Source organism: Mobula hypostoma, chromosome 8 (assembly GCF_963921235.1).
Source record: "Mobula hypostoma chromosome 8, sMobHyp1.1, whole genome shotgun sequence".
Lineage (NCBI taxonomy): Eukaryota > Metazoa > Chordata > Chondrichthyes > Myliobatiformes > Myliobatidae > Mobula > Mobula hypostoma.
The window spans coordinates 139,710,801-139,725,581 of record NC_086104.1 but is presented as its reverse complement, the minus strand read 5'-3'; the positions used below and the strand labels follow the sequence as shown (position 1 = coordinate 139,725,581).

Genomic DNA, 14,781 nt, shown 5'->3' with positions numbered 1-14,781 from the left:
TCCAAAGTGAAATATTTTCTTCATGTTTGGTTCACTGTTGATTGGATTTCCACTGCTTTAAGAGCAGGGTACTTGCAAGATCATGAAAGGCAAAATGTCTGACTAGCAGGTGCATGATGTTCTGTTCATGAAGTTGCTAAGTAAGCAATCCATCCCTAACAACTGCTCTGCGACAGATCCAGACATGAGCTTAGAGAAATCACCTGGCCTTCACCCCACACCTCTCTGCTGCAACTTGCGCTGGAGAGTTTGTGAGGCTGCAGTTCAGAGTGACTGTTTATCCGAGTGTTGTTATACATCTCCTTTATGACTTCATGTTTATTATCCAATAATATTCCTTTGTGGGCAGAAAAATCTTGCCTCTTGTTGAATGAATCGCCCTCATCTGTAAACCCTGCTTTCAAATCATGAATACCATGAATAAACTCTTCTCTCCTGATGAGAGATGGCAGTGAGGTGATTGAATCAAAGGGCTTGAACTTGTGAAGGGTTTTGATAGACACACTGGTGGAAGACCACAGTTAGCGACCTCGACTATAGAATATTCCCAATGTAAGACAGCACTGAGCAAAGCTCAGTTCCAATACCACCTTTGCAGTGGTATGAAGGTGGAACTTGTTTTGCTGGGTTTGAAGTGAATAGGAGAGACTGGATAATTGCATTGGTGGGGGTGAGCCCAGATTACAGGGATGTATTGATTGTGCAAGTTAAAGATCAGGAGCAGGATGTGTGAACCTTAAATTGCTAGTCCCAACTGTTTGGGCTCAATGACCCCTCTGTCCTGCGGATCGTTGGGGGTTGACTTGATTGCTCCGGAACTTGGTTGGGCTGTAGGCATGCAACAAATGCATGAATGTTTGACAGCAAGCATTTCTCTCTGCGTCCATCAGGTCTGAAAATCAGAACACTGGTGTGAGTGTTATTGGTGAAAATGATGTTGAACATCTTTGCTCAATTGTCCCTTGCTCCTCGGAGTGTGTTTAGTATGGACACACCATCTGTTGAGCTGATAACTATGGACATGTGGAATTATCAAGGATCAACTTTAATCATATACTGTACATGTATTAGGAATTTGCTGTGATGTGTTAGGGTGTGTCAAGCAACAAAAAAGCATTCAACAATATTAAGAATAAAGAATTATGCAGGGTAGATTCTAGTTAATTGGTCATCGGTTTATCAGGGCAGCCACTTATTTTGGGGCAACTCTTAATGAATGGAAACTAATATAGCAAATAGCTGGGATTCCTTTCCTTTATTTGGACACTGTGCTACTTAATTGGGGCAGAAGGCTGTTGCTGAACAGTTTCTAACTAGTCAGTCATGTGGCCGTTAGATGCAACACCATGCTTAGAATGAGCAGTTTTTAAATAGTGTCAGTTGTGTGCGATTGTGTTCAAAAAGCAGGGACTTTTGCCACTGATAATTGACAAGAAAAAAATCAGCAAGACAATTCAGAACTGTTTTGCTCACTGCAGTCTAAGCCTTCAGGCTTGGAAATGCCAGAAATGGCTGGGAGTGAAAATGAAATGGGTAGGTTCGATGGGTACATTTAATGTCAGAGAAATGTATACAATATACATCCTGAAATTCTTTTTCTTCACAAACATCCACGAAAACAGAGGAGTGCCCCAAAGAATGAGTGACAGTTAAAGCATTAGAACCCCAAAGCCCCTCCCCAGCTCCCCCCTCCCACGGATAAGCAGCAGCAAAGCGGTGAACCCTCCTTCCCCCACGAGCATAAAAGCATCAGCGCCCTCCACCGAGTACTCAAGCATGCAGCAAAGCATCAATAAAGACAGACTTACAGTACCCCTAAAGACTACTCGTGCACCCAGTAATTCGACGTACCACAGGCACTCTCTCCCTAATAAGGGAAAAAGAGGTGTCCCTGTTTCATAAGGAGAGGGGAGACATAACAAACAACTCGCCAATTTATGATGTTAAGTCCGTTGCGTTGCTTTTTCCGAGCTCTGTGCCCAGAGAATCCGCTCTGGACGCACCGCTCCAGATGTTCCGTGTTCTCCCGCGACACCTCAGTTGGGGGCACTGACCTTGAATCAGCCTGTCTCCAGAGCCACAAAAGTCCAGCACCCTGAAGACGTGCTAGTCTTCTAGGCTGTGTCCTTGGCATATCAAAAAGTGTCCGGTCGTGAGGTCCTGAGAACAGGGTCCCGTTCCCGCAAAGAACCGAAGTCAGTGCAACTCCAGGTCAGTCTTCAAAAGAACCTTGGAAAGGGAAAAAAGATATCAAAGGTAGAAATAGAGCTGTTTCCGAAGATGCAAGCAAAGGAGTTGGGGTTTAGCACCATCTTAACTTCGCTCCGCCCTCCGATGCTACTTCAAGTTACGAATATGAAGAACCTGAATTATCAATCATCTTGACTGTTACCTTTGGTCCCCACTGGACACTCAGCTCTCATCTGTGGCTCCAAGTAGGTATTTGCATGTGACGGTGACTGATGAAGTATCTCGGCCCAAAATGTTGACTGTTTATTAATTTCCATAGATGCTGCCTGACCTGCGTTCCTCCAGCATTTTGTCTGTTGTTACACCAGGTAGGTTAAACCAGGCGAGTGTAGATACCCCGATGAGATGGGGGACATCCCTGCCGTAGCATGTGAAGTCAGCTCCAGGTGACTGAGTGAATGAGATCTACAGTGAGATACAACGACCAGGAAGGCGGATCTGCAACACTATGTGAAGAGCAAACAGCATGACTAGGAACATGGTCATCCAGTGCATCCAGCGAAGACCCAAGTTGTGAAGTTTACTCATACCACTGGACCAGGACTTCTGAGTTGAAAGAGTGAACTACCTCAATGCATGACTTTTCCACTTTTTAAAAACTCTCCCGTGCTGGTTTCCTGTGATTCAGATATAACGTACAGCTGCCAGTACTATCGGTAGTGTTCTAGTTTGTTCTGTATTTCATTTAAACATATAATTTATTTCCCAATTAAATAGTAGTTTGCCCTTTTTATATACCTTGACTATTTGCATGTTGCTTGGGGCAGCAGTTTAATTGGATGTAAATGTACTGGCCCAGATGGGTCCCAATTAACTGGATTCTATTGTATTAAAAGTAAATAACTAGTGAATTGCAACATTGAGCATAACAAATTGGCTACTGTGGACGAGAGCATCATTAAGACCAGTTGGGCATGTTTCACAGATGGGTGTAGCTGGGGGATTTATAAAGGCACCTTGTGTGGCATGTTTTGGAGCTTGCAGGTTGTCGCTTAGCACCTTGCAACCGAATTGGCTTGTACTCAGGGCTATATTCAGAGGTATTGGTCAATCTGGCTGCAACAAACAGCAATATGATAATGGAATTCAGCAGGCCAGGTAGCATGTATGGGGGAGAAAAAATTACAGTCAATGTTTCGGGCTGAACCCTTCGGCAGGACTGGTGAAAAAAGGCTGAGCTGATTTAAAAGATGGGGGGAGGGGAGAGAGAACCACCACTGATAGCTGAAGCCTGGAGGGGGAGGGATGAAATAAAGAGCTGGGAAGTTGATTCGTGAGACGAGGTGAGAGGGGTAAAGGGGGATGGGAAATGGAGAAGCGGGGAGGGAGTTGGGGGGAATTACAGGAAGTTTGAGAAATCGACGTTCATGGCATCAGGTTGGAGGCTACCCAAACGGAATACAAGGTGTTGTTCCTCCAGCCTCGTGTGGCCTCATCAGGACAGTGGAGGAGGCAATGGACGGACGTATAGGAATGGGAAGTGGAATTAAACTGGGTGACCTCTGGGAGATCCTGCTTCTTCTGGCTGATGGAGCGTAATAGATGCTTGGTGAAACGGTCTCCCAATCTGTCAGGTCTCACCGATGTGCAGGAGGCCACACCGGGAGCACCAAAAACAGTAAATGACCCCAACAGACTCACAGGTGAAGTGTCACCTTACCTGAAAGGATTGTTTAGGACCCTGAATGCTAGTGAGGGAGGAGGTATAGGCGTAGGTGTAGCACTTGGTCTGCTTGCAAAGTGCCAGGAGGAAGATCAGTGGGGAGGGACAAATGGACAAGTGAGTCACATATAGAGTGATCCCTAGTATTCCACCACCTCCAACGGGATCCCACCACCAAGCACATCTTTCCCTCTTCCCCTCACTTCTACTTTCCGGAGGGATCGCTCCCTACGTGACTCCCTTGTCTGTTCGTCGCTCCCCACTGATCTCCCTCCTGGCACTTGTTGTTCTACCCCTCCTTGACCTGGTACAGTTCACAGGTTGGGGAGACTCAGCAGTGAAGAACTGCCCCAAGACACCCTCTCATCTCACCTTTTTGTTTTTTTTCCCCCCTACACAGACACGCATGCAGAGTTTACAGCCTGATCCCAAGGCACAATACAGGAATGTATTTGATGGTCTTCTGAGGATAATCCACACGGAAGGTGCCTGGAGACCTTTGCGAGGACTGAATGCGATGGTGGTCGGTGCGGGCCCTGCCCACGCTTTGTACTTTGCCTGCTATGAGAAAATGAAAAGGACTTTAAGTGACGCCATCAGTCACGGTGGCAATAGTCACTTGGCAAACGGTATTTGACAATTAAGTCCGATGAATTCTGTTCTCTAACAATCTGCTGCAATCCTGGCTCAGCTCTTGTACTTAAATCAGCCGGCGACTGTAAGCTTCTCTAAAATAGTTGTCTGTTGCATGCTTGTCTGTTGGGTAGCGATGTCTGCTTTATTTAACATAATTGTTTCTTTGGGTGGAACAAACAACTTGTCCCTTGTCTCCCTGTTAAAAGCACTGTTCCTGTTTGAGCTTCTGGGAATTAAGTGATGCCTAGGTTTCTTGAATTTGCCACATTTAAAGGGCTCTGAGCGTTCTACTCCAGAGCCATCATATGTGACCTCTAGGTGGCAGTATCTAATCAGCTTGATCATTCTGACTCAGTTCTAAGTGAATGGGATGAGGTTCATAACACTATTACTACAGATTAATTGGTTTAACCATTGAAACTTTCCCATTAAATTTAATTTAGAGGGCAGTTTACCAGTCAAGGTGACTGGTAAGTAACTGAGACAACCACCTTCTAAATTGGGTCTGAAAGAGCAGTGAAGCAATATTTATGACTCCAACAAAGAACTAGTTTAGTAATGAAATAGATGCAGGCTGTATGTTACCGTGAGCCAGCTCGTACAGTCAATAAGGCAGGGAATTTTAACACAGTAAAGCTCTCCTGCCAATTCCTGGCTTCCCTCGTAGTCAAGTTTACACCTGATGGTGCCCTCCCGCGTTGCATCTTCATTCTAGGCTGGGCAGCTGTCTCCTTTTGAGGTGTGACTAGGAATTGGATCCCACACCTCTGTGGTGCTGTCTCAGAGGGCAATAAGGAAACACTGCCAAGTCCAAGTGGGTCATAAGCTTCCAGGTGAGCAAAGATGAATGTATAACTAGAAATTCACAGAAGGAAGTTAAGTGCTTGAAGCTGCCATGAAGTCTGTGATTGCTGCCAGCAGCCTTGAACTCAGTCGCACCTAAATAACTCAGCGAAGACTACCGTGGCTTTCCGCTTTTTTCCTCCTGATTTATTTTCCCATTTCCTTTAGGACGGTGGAATGGTGTAATGGTGCACCAAAGCCAAGGCTGGACTGGGATATTGTTAGGTCAAAATATTGATTGAGCGTTTGGGTTTTTGTAAACATTGTTGCTCCTGGCAGCAGCTCATTATTTGGATCTTTGCATTATAATTGTCGCACTGGCGTAAGAAAACTGAGCAAAACATTTTACAGAGTCTCAATATCCCAATCATTGAGATACAGCGACAGTGCAGACATCTATTTGTACAATGAACAGGTCCTCCACATCACGATGGGAGGTATACTGGATATCCTACTGAACAAATCATCTGGCAAGCCTACAGGTTCAGATAGTTTGGGAATGTGACCTCTACCTTTTCTCTCCATGTAATTGACTTGGCTTTCTTTTTGAGGGGAAAAAAAAAAATGCCCTTCATAAATGTCTTTAAGGGTAAGAGACCTGCCTTTGTGTGCTCTCTGTAGACTAAATGTGATTTTATTCTCAACCACTGTAAATCCAAATTTCACTCGTGGCCTAAAGAGTCAAACAAGGTTAGTGTGAAAGACTATTCAGTACACAAGACCATGGTGGCATTCAAGAGCAGCCTTGCTTAACCCACTGCTCACAGTCCTGAATTGTACTTCCTTTCAAATTCTCACCCAGCTCAATTTTACACATTGCATTTTAATCAGCTTAATTTATTACCCTGGGTGCGGGTTCCAGACCTTAATGACTTGCTTGTTAAATAAACTTTGATATTTCTGAATACGTATTTTAATAACTTATGCTACACTTTGAAATTGAGCTAACGTGCTGTTTGTCCTCAGAGCAGGTGAAGTCTTGGTTTAACATGTTAACCAAACTGTGGCATCCCCAACAATTGTGTGATCATTCAAGAGTCCTGAGAATAAGTTTTGAAGCCGTGACCTTGTTTGTGTAAACAGAAAGTTCCAGCTCTGAGCTTGGCTGCGTGGCAGCTGAGGACTACGAAGCTCTGTCATTGTTCAGTCTTTCAGTCATATCGGTGAATGTTTTGACTTGTGGTGGACAAGACACAAAATGCTGGAGGAAGTCAGCAGATCAGGCAGCTTTTATGGAGGGAAATGAAAAGTTGACATTTCAGGCTGAGACCCTTCATCAGGACTGGGAAAAGAGGGCAAAAAACAGAATAATGAGGTAGGGTGGGAAGAGTTGCAGGGTAATGGGCGAGTTTAGGAGAGGGGGACAAGGTAGGTAGGTGAAGGGGATGAAAGAGAATAATGTGAGAAGCTGGGAGTTAATAGTTGGAGAATGCACAATATTGAAGGATAAGGAATAAGGATAGGAGAGGATGGTGGACCATGGAATAAGGATAGGGGAGGATGGTGGACCATGGAATGAGGACGGGGAGGACGGTGGGCCATGGAATGAGGACAGGGGAAGATGGTGGGCCATGGAATAAAAGGAAGAGGTTGAGAAACCAGAGAGAGGTGATGGAAAGATAGTGAGAGTGGAAGAGGGGAAGAGAATGGGTGAGGGGGCCATGGGAATGAGGGAAAACAAAGGGGGGAGGGAAGAAAAACAAGAGGTTATGCTGAAGAGGGGATGAAGAAGCTGGGAGGGGATAGGTAGTGAGGTAAAGGACTGAAGGGAGGAGTCTAATAGAAGAGGACAGTGGACCATAGAAGAAAGGAAAGTCGGATGGGAACCAGAGTGTGGTGAGGAGAAGGGAAAGGGGTAAGAGAGTAACCAGAATGGAAAATGGAATGCGTGGCCACCAGATAGCCTTCCTTTTGGAGGACAGAGTGAAAGTGTTTGACAAGGCAGCTCTCTCACTGATGTAGACCGGTAGGTGAAATGTCACCTCCCCTGGAAGAGTTGTTGGAGGCCCTGAATGGTGGTGGTGGTGGCGGGGGGGGGGGGGGTGTCCAGTGGCATGTGCAGCTCTTGTCCCAATTGCTAGGGAGGTGTCGGGAAAGAGTTCATAAGTAGGGACAAGTGAACAAGGGAGTCACAGTCTTTCCGACTGAAACCCTGGGGGCGGGGGCAGGGAAGGATCGCAGTGCTAGATGGTGGAGGCTACAGAGAATCATATGTTGAATATGGTGACTCTTGGTGTGTTGTGCAGAGGAATAGGTGAGGATAGACGGAGGAGGTGTGGATGAGGACAACATTGATGGCGGTGGAGAGAAAACTGCGTTCTTTGGCGGTGGAGGGAGGAGGACATCTCACTCAGATGTTCCAGAATGGAAAGTCTCATCCTGGGAATAGATGTGTCAGTCAGAGGAACTCGGAAGGAAATAGTATTTTTTACAACTGACATGGTGGGAAGAGGAAGAGGTGCAGTCAAGAAAACTGAGATTCAGTAGGCTTGTGAAAGACGTCAGTGGATAGTCTGTCTCCTGAGATTAAGAAAGGGGAGAGTTGTCAGAGATGGAACAAGTAAATTTGAATAAGCTTGATGAAATTGAGTTCTGCGTGGGTGCAGAAAGCAGCACCAGTGTAGTCGTCAGTGTAGTGGAGGAAAAGTTGGAGAGCATTACCAGTGTAGTCTTGGAACTGCTCCACATAGCAGTCAAAAAGTCAGGCGTAGCTGGAGCCCATGTGAGTGCCCGTCACTACACCATTTTTTGAGAAAGAGGGAGGAGCCAAAAGAAAAATTGAGGACCAGTTCTGCCAGGCAGGATGGTGGTAGTGGAGGGGAACTGGTTGGGTCTGTTGTCAAAAGCAGAGGGCTTCAAGGCCTCGATGGGGGTGGAAATGTATAGGACTGGTTTATCCTGACTGCCTCATTTTCATGAAGGGCCAGGGAGCTGAAAAGTTATGAAAGTATTGGAGAGCATATGAAGTCATGAATATAGGTAGGAAGTGACTGAACCAAGGGGGTCAAAATGGAGTCAGGGATATCGGTAGGAAGGGAATAAACCTGAAATTAAAACATTGCATTTTAATGCAGGAAATGCCACAAGCAGTTTGGATAGAAAAATCTCTAAAAATGGGCAAAACATTATGACTGGATAATATCTAGAGCAAAAGTACATATGAAACCAGGTATAAACATCTTAACCCAGTTGTCTGTTCTATTATTCATTAAGTATAGGTGGATTGTTAACTTTGCATTAATCATTGTTTACAAGAGCAGGCATAAGAGTCCAATTGGCCCGTACCTGTTACTGTTCAGTTTGTTCGTTATAATAGGTATTATTCAGCCAATATTACATTTATGTCCCTAACTGCTTGTCCTAAATCCCTTGATTCCTTAAGTCCAAGCATATATCAGTATTGAACACAGCAGCTAAGCCAGCATAGCCTCTGACTGATGTAATTTTCTCTTGGCTCAGACCTGAATGGCTGCTTCATTATTTTGGGATTATTAACCCCTGATCCTAGTTACTCCAGTATCATCCCTACATCTTGCCTATCAACTCCTGCAAAAGAAATCCTTGGATGTTTCAATGAGATTGTTTCATTTTTCTAAACTTCAAATATAGGCTTCATCTGCTTCAGCTATTCTCACTGGATAGTCTCTTATCCTTGGAATCAACTTGGTTAATCTTTGCATTCTCATCATCTCACATTCAGCTATAACGTGGGAGCCTTACTTAGGTCCACATTTGAAGCTGGGTTTCTGAGGAATTCTTTAAACAAAGTTCAAAGTGAATTTATTAAAGTACTCATGTTACTATATATAACCCTGAGATTCATTTTAAGCACCCAGCCTTTGGTGTTAAATGTTATGACTTTAATTGGTGAAGTTTTATTGAGAGCTGAGATGTATCTGATCATTTGCACATGGGTAAAGTTTGGTTTCTGCAATGGCCTCTGTGTCCACAATTTCTATGTTGGGCAGGGATTTACTGCTTAGGTTAAATGTCCTGTGCAGTGAACTCTACTCACCAATTGTGCATAATCTAGCTAGTATTACTAGAGTGTGTGTGGTATTGCAGTCAGGGAAATCCAGTATACACTGAGAACAATTCTGCAGGAGAACTGATGCTAAGAGATAAATCTGCATTGTGACACAGCCCGACCGACCTTTTCACTGGTTTCCCAGACTCGCCTAGGTCCAATCAGTTCCTTCTCCAGCATCGATTGATTGTACCTCAAAGCACATCATTAGATGTGAATTGCATGCGACATCCCGTGATCACGAAATGCCTTGCGTCCCCATTGATTGTTTGTGTTGCAGTCTCTTCATTGATCCTGTCTCTAGCCCTCACCTTCATTGCATGCCTCCTCTCTCGTGAAACATCAAGTTGATAGCTAGTGAAGTCCCAGCTTAAGACTTCTGCTCTGTTATGTATTATTTCAAGGATCTATCCTTCTTCCTGCTTCTCATGTCTCTCCTAGACGCCAGGGCTGGTGGCTGTTTAAGCTCCAAAACCTTGCCATGTGGCGTCATGCCATGCCTGTAGACGTGCTGTCCAGAGTCTCCCGGTGCCCAGACATTGCCTGTTTTCTGGTCGATGGGGGTGAGGTGTCTGATCTTTAGTTGCAGTGTTACTTGTTGAAGGTGCTGACTGAGTTGGGCCGTGTTGAAATCCCAAGGGTCTTTGGCATTGCCAAGAGCCAGCCTGCTGATGTCTCCCTTTCCTTCTGCAGGTATTGCCGGAGGCACAGCAACACTGCTGCATGACGCTGTAATGACGCCAGCTGAAGGTAAAAGCTCCTGCAAGAAGCTGCGGGTTGGGGTCGTTTCACGTTCTGCTTCCCAGTGTGTTCCATCAACACCAGAGGCTCTGTCATCTATAAATGAATGTGTTCAGTGTGAGTGTAGTATCCTGTCTCCTACACCCAACCCACAAGTTGCCTGGTCCACTTGCTACTGTGCTTCCCAGAAGCTTTGCTGTCTGGGTTCTGCAAGTTAACCTTGGCCCAGGAGCTCTTGCTGACAAGTAATTGAGATTTTGCAAGGCCCCCTAATTGGTAGCATCCCTCTCCTGCAATATTACTGCTCCTGAAGTGATTTATGTAAAGATACAGCTCTGTAATAGGTCCAACGAGCCTAATTACACACTTGCTTGTATGTTCTCCCCATTGGCAGGGGTTTCCTCTGGTGCTCCAGCTTCCCCCCTCAATCTAAAGACATGCAGTTAGGTTAATTGTTGAAGTGTACAACCACTGACCAGGTCCATCTGTGCAGTGCTGGAGTTAGTGTAGCAAGGTGTTTTGTGGAAAGCTACCCTTTGGCAGGTCTCAGAACCTCATCGGTCACATCAAAGACAATGGAGGATACTGCAACTCCACTCTGAGCACCACCAGGGTGGGAGGAGGTAGCCTGCACTTGGTTGGGCAAAGGTAGGAATTAGGGAAAGCAAAACTGCAGATGCTGGAATCTGTAAGAAAAGCAGCAAATGCTGGTAGACCTCAGCTAATTGTGCAGCATCTGTTGGGGGGGGGGCGGAGGAGAGACAAGGCAGTTAAAAGTTTTGGATCTGAGCTGAGAAGAGTAGAGGGGTTGCAGTTTTCAAAGCAGCTGTGAGGGAGAACAAGATCTGACAGAATCCTCTCAGGGATGAGGAGGACCCCCCCCCCCCCCCAAGCTAAGTATAACAAGCAGTCTGCTGGAGGACCTCAGCAGGATGGGTAGCATTTTTTGTGGTGGTGGGGGGGAAGAGGAATTCTTTGAAGTTGTGGGTTGAAACCCTGCATCAGGATTCTGAAACATCAACTACACAGCCACGGGGACCCTGCTTAACCCAATAAGTTCCTCCAGCAGATTCTTTGCTGCTCCAAATTCTCGAATCTGCAGATTTTTCAAGGAAGATTGATAGGAAATACCTGGAAGAGAAGTAGTAGAAAGCAGATAAAACTGCAGGTAGTGGAATCTGAAACAAAGTCCTCTCTCCTTCTCCCCCCCGCATCCCACCACAGGCTTCTGAAGAAGCGTCACTGACCTTAAGCTTCATCTGGTTTCTCTTTCCGTAGATGCTGCCTGACTGGCCGAGTGTTTGTTCCTTTTTGGCTTTTGAATGGTCACTGCTAACCCTTTGTTCTCCCACTTTCCCCGCTCCCACAGCCATCAAGCAACGGATGCAGATGTTCCAGTCTCCCTACAAAAGCGTTTGGGATTGCATACGGATCGTCCGGCAGGTGGAAGGGAGCCGTGCCTTTTACCGGAGCTACACCACACAGCTGACCATGAACGTGCCCTTCCAGGCCATCCACTTCATAACCTACGAGATCATGCAGGAGTGGCTGAACCCCATGAGGCAGTACAGCCCCTCGACGCATGTGGTGTCCGGGGCCATGGCGGGGGCAGTGGCCGCGGCTGCCACCACGCCCCTAGACGTGTGCAAGACATTGCTGAACACGCAGGAGAACCTGGCGGTGCGAACACTGAAACCCAGCAGCGGGCACCTCTCGGGCATGGCCAACGCCTTCCGGACTGTCTACCAGATTGGTGGCCTCACTGCCTACTTCAAGGGTGTGCATGCCCGTGTCATTTACCAGATGCCCTCCACTGCCATTTCGTGGTCAGTCTACGAGTTCTTCAAGAGCGTCATTTTGGAGAAGCAGCAACAGAGCTTGTCATCCTCTTTGTGAGGGCGCTCTTTCTAGCAGAAATGTGGTACAGCTTTGAATGAATGGCTCCCACGGAACTGAAGGTTGAACGAGGATGCCGAAACACTGTGTGTTAGCCCACCAACATTTTGGGTATCACACATTGACCTTTCCCCAACCGTCCTCAAAAAAAAAACCCAAAAAAAACCAAAAAAAAAAAAATTTGAGAGGGCAATTTTAAAATGCAAGCCAAGGTATGAATGATATAGAGGCATGAAAGAGCTGATTTCATATCCCAACAGAGCTTTGAACCCAGCCAGTGACTGAATTCTGAAACGCTGCAAACTGCCCAGCACCTTGGCTAAGTGTTGCAGGATTCAATGGATCAGGATATCACTTTTAATAAAACCTGCCTCCAACCGGGGAAATTAGCATGGGGCTTCATTTGTAACAGCCAAGGTGGTTAATTTTGATAGAAGGGTGGTTGCATGAGGAGAGGCATGGGAGGGGGTTTATATGCAGTGAGATTGGTGGACTGTTTTGTGTTTGACCTGGTACGCACACACGGCGATTGGCAGTGTACTCTTGCACGGGGATTTTAAGATCCTTCAATCTATGGTGACATTCATTTAACACTTGATCTCTGATCCTTGTGGGTTTGGTTTGGAGAGCTTGACTCAGCTTGGAAGGAAGAGATTGAGGTTTAAGGACAAAATCGTGGAATTAATGGAAGAGGAAGATGAAAGATGAGAGAGTGACGGGAGAAGCTGTTGGAAGCATGAAGGGGGATGGATGAAGGAATGGGATTGAGGTTGGTGAAGGAGAGGAGTTGTACGGAAGTGCTGGATGGGTACTGGAGTGAGAAAAAGGTATTCTAGGAAGATAATGAGGGGTGGACGAGGAAATTTTGGAGCAGTGAGATAAAAGCAGAAAGTTGTGTTGGAGGCAAGTTGGGAGGAGTTGGACACTGAGTAGTGGAGCAACTAGGAATTTGGTTTAGTTCACGGTGTGCATACAATTTGACCCATCTTCAATGGTGGCAAATCTGCAATGGGAGTACACTGTAGATAAAGGGGAGGGATGCTGGGTCTATCTTTCCCACACCACAGTGGCAGTGAATGGGTGACTGTATTGGTCTTGGCTGGCCCTGGGCATGGTTTGGAGAGGTTCCCCTACACTATTTGTCCAGAGGGAGTATGGTGAATATGTTAAAATTGAATGCATCATATAGGTATTTTTGTCAGTCCAGGGTGAGGCATTTCAGTAGTTCAGCTTTTTTCTACCAGTTACTGAGGGAAGGTGAGTGAATGTCTTTGCCCACTTCCCAAATTCCTGATACTGATTTTGAAGAAAGATATTGCATAGGAGGAGGGATTGGTGGGAGCTTGAATGTTTCACAAGTTTTTATAGACTCGGAGAATGAAGATTACCAGATGGTGAAATGTGCACAATTTGAAAAGGTTTCAACCTTTTTTTGACAAGTTTGTCCCATTTGACAGACAAGGCAAGTGGAAGCTAAGGTATTCTGTCTGGTGCTGAATGTCCATTGTGCCTGTGCAAGATGCTGTTCCTTACTTTCTTGTCCTCCTGTTCTCTCTTCTGCAACCCTCTCCATTTGTCTGTTCTTTGGCCACGGAGATCAAGACCCCCTCAACCCAATCTGATCATACAACAAAAGCCACTAACATGTTTTTTAAAAATTTTCAGATATAGAACAATTTTCTCTTTCCATTGAGTCTCTCAGTCACTTTTCTAAGGTTGCCCAGTATTTTCCGACAGAAACCATAGTGTATTATGGTCATTATCCATTTTAACTAACCCAACCAATCCTTGGGCTGAGGAGTTGGGGCGGGTGAGAAAATGAGTTTGGAGTCTTGCTAACAGAGGTTTATCTCCTAGATCATCGACCCTCTCCGATGCTGTGGTTGGTGAGGGAGCTCTTCTGGCACCATGTCCTGCAGTAGATGTTAGGGGTGGCCATGCTGGCTCCTGTTATGCCCAATACTCCTTGCAGTGCTGAGCAAATAATTCTGTACTGGGATGGTACATGTTGAACATTGATTTTTAAAAAGAGCAAAGTTGGATTGAGGGGATAAAGACTGGATACAAAAGCATTGACTACCTCAACACTTCAAGTACTGCTGTGCTTCTCCGGGTCTATGCATTGGGTAGTCAGACTCTAAACGCTCACAGCTGCTGTCACTTTTGGTGTTTTTAAAATTGTCTCCCAGTATTTGTGAAAAGATAACTTATTGTCTCATTTTGAGAGGACTTTATGGAAGTGTGGACTAATGTTCATGTGAAATTTGCAAGATTCTTTGAAATGAATTGCCATGTATTTTTAAACTGCTAAATTAAAATATATATGTATATATAATCTGGGTGTGTTACAATATATGAGTGAAATTGGCATGTAACAGAATTGACATTGAGTAGTTGGGTTTCAAATCTGTTGGGGTTGCACAAATTGACGACATTTAATTTATATTCCGAGAGCCCCAAAATAGTTGCTGACTTTGTATCAGAGTGTGTGTCTTGATGAATGAAAACCCATTTAAAGAAAGCCCTTAACACTGTATTTTTTTTAAAAAAAGAAAACACTCACACAAAATGCTGGAGGAACTCATTCAGCCCAAGACATTGACTGCACTCTTTTCCTATAGATGCCAGGTGGTTTGCTGAGTTTCTCCAGCATTTTGTGTGATGTTCAGATTTCCAGTGTCTGCAGGTTTTCTGTTTGTGTAAAGAACAACTCCGAGCGTTTGTT

At 45.3% G+C, this 14,781-nt stretch overlaps 1 protein-coding gene across 1 annotated transcript in view; it reads left to right on the top strand.

The window, feature by feature from the left end:
- The window catches only part of LOC134351006 (mitoferrin-1-like), a 51,669-nt gene extending 37,278 nt beyond the window's left edge, over positions 1–14,391 (top strand). Inside the window, exons 2-4 of the mRNA XM_063056963.1 lie at positions 4,314–4,542; positions 10,113–10,169; positions 11,530–14,391. Coding sequence (XP_062913033.1) covers positions 4,314–4,542; positions 10,113–10,169; positions 11,530–12,056 — 813 coding nt within the window. The 3' untranslated portion in view covers positions 12,057–14,391. The remainder of the gene's footprint in view (positions 1–4,313; positions 4,543–10,112; positions 10,170–11,529) is intronic.
- Positions 14,392–14,781: the final 390 nt, after the last annotated feature.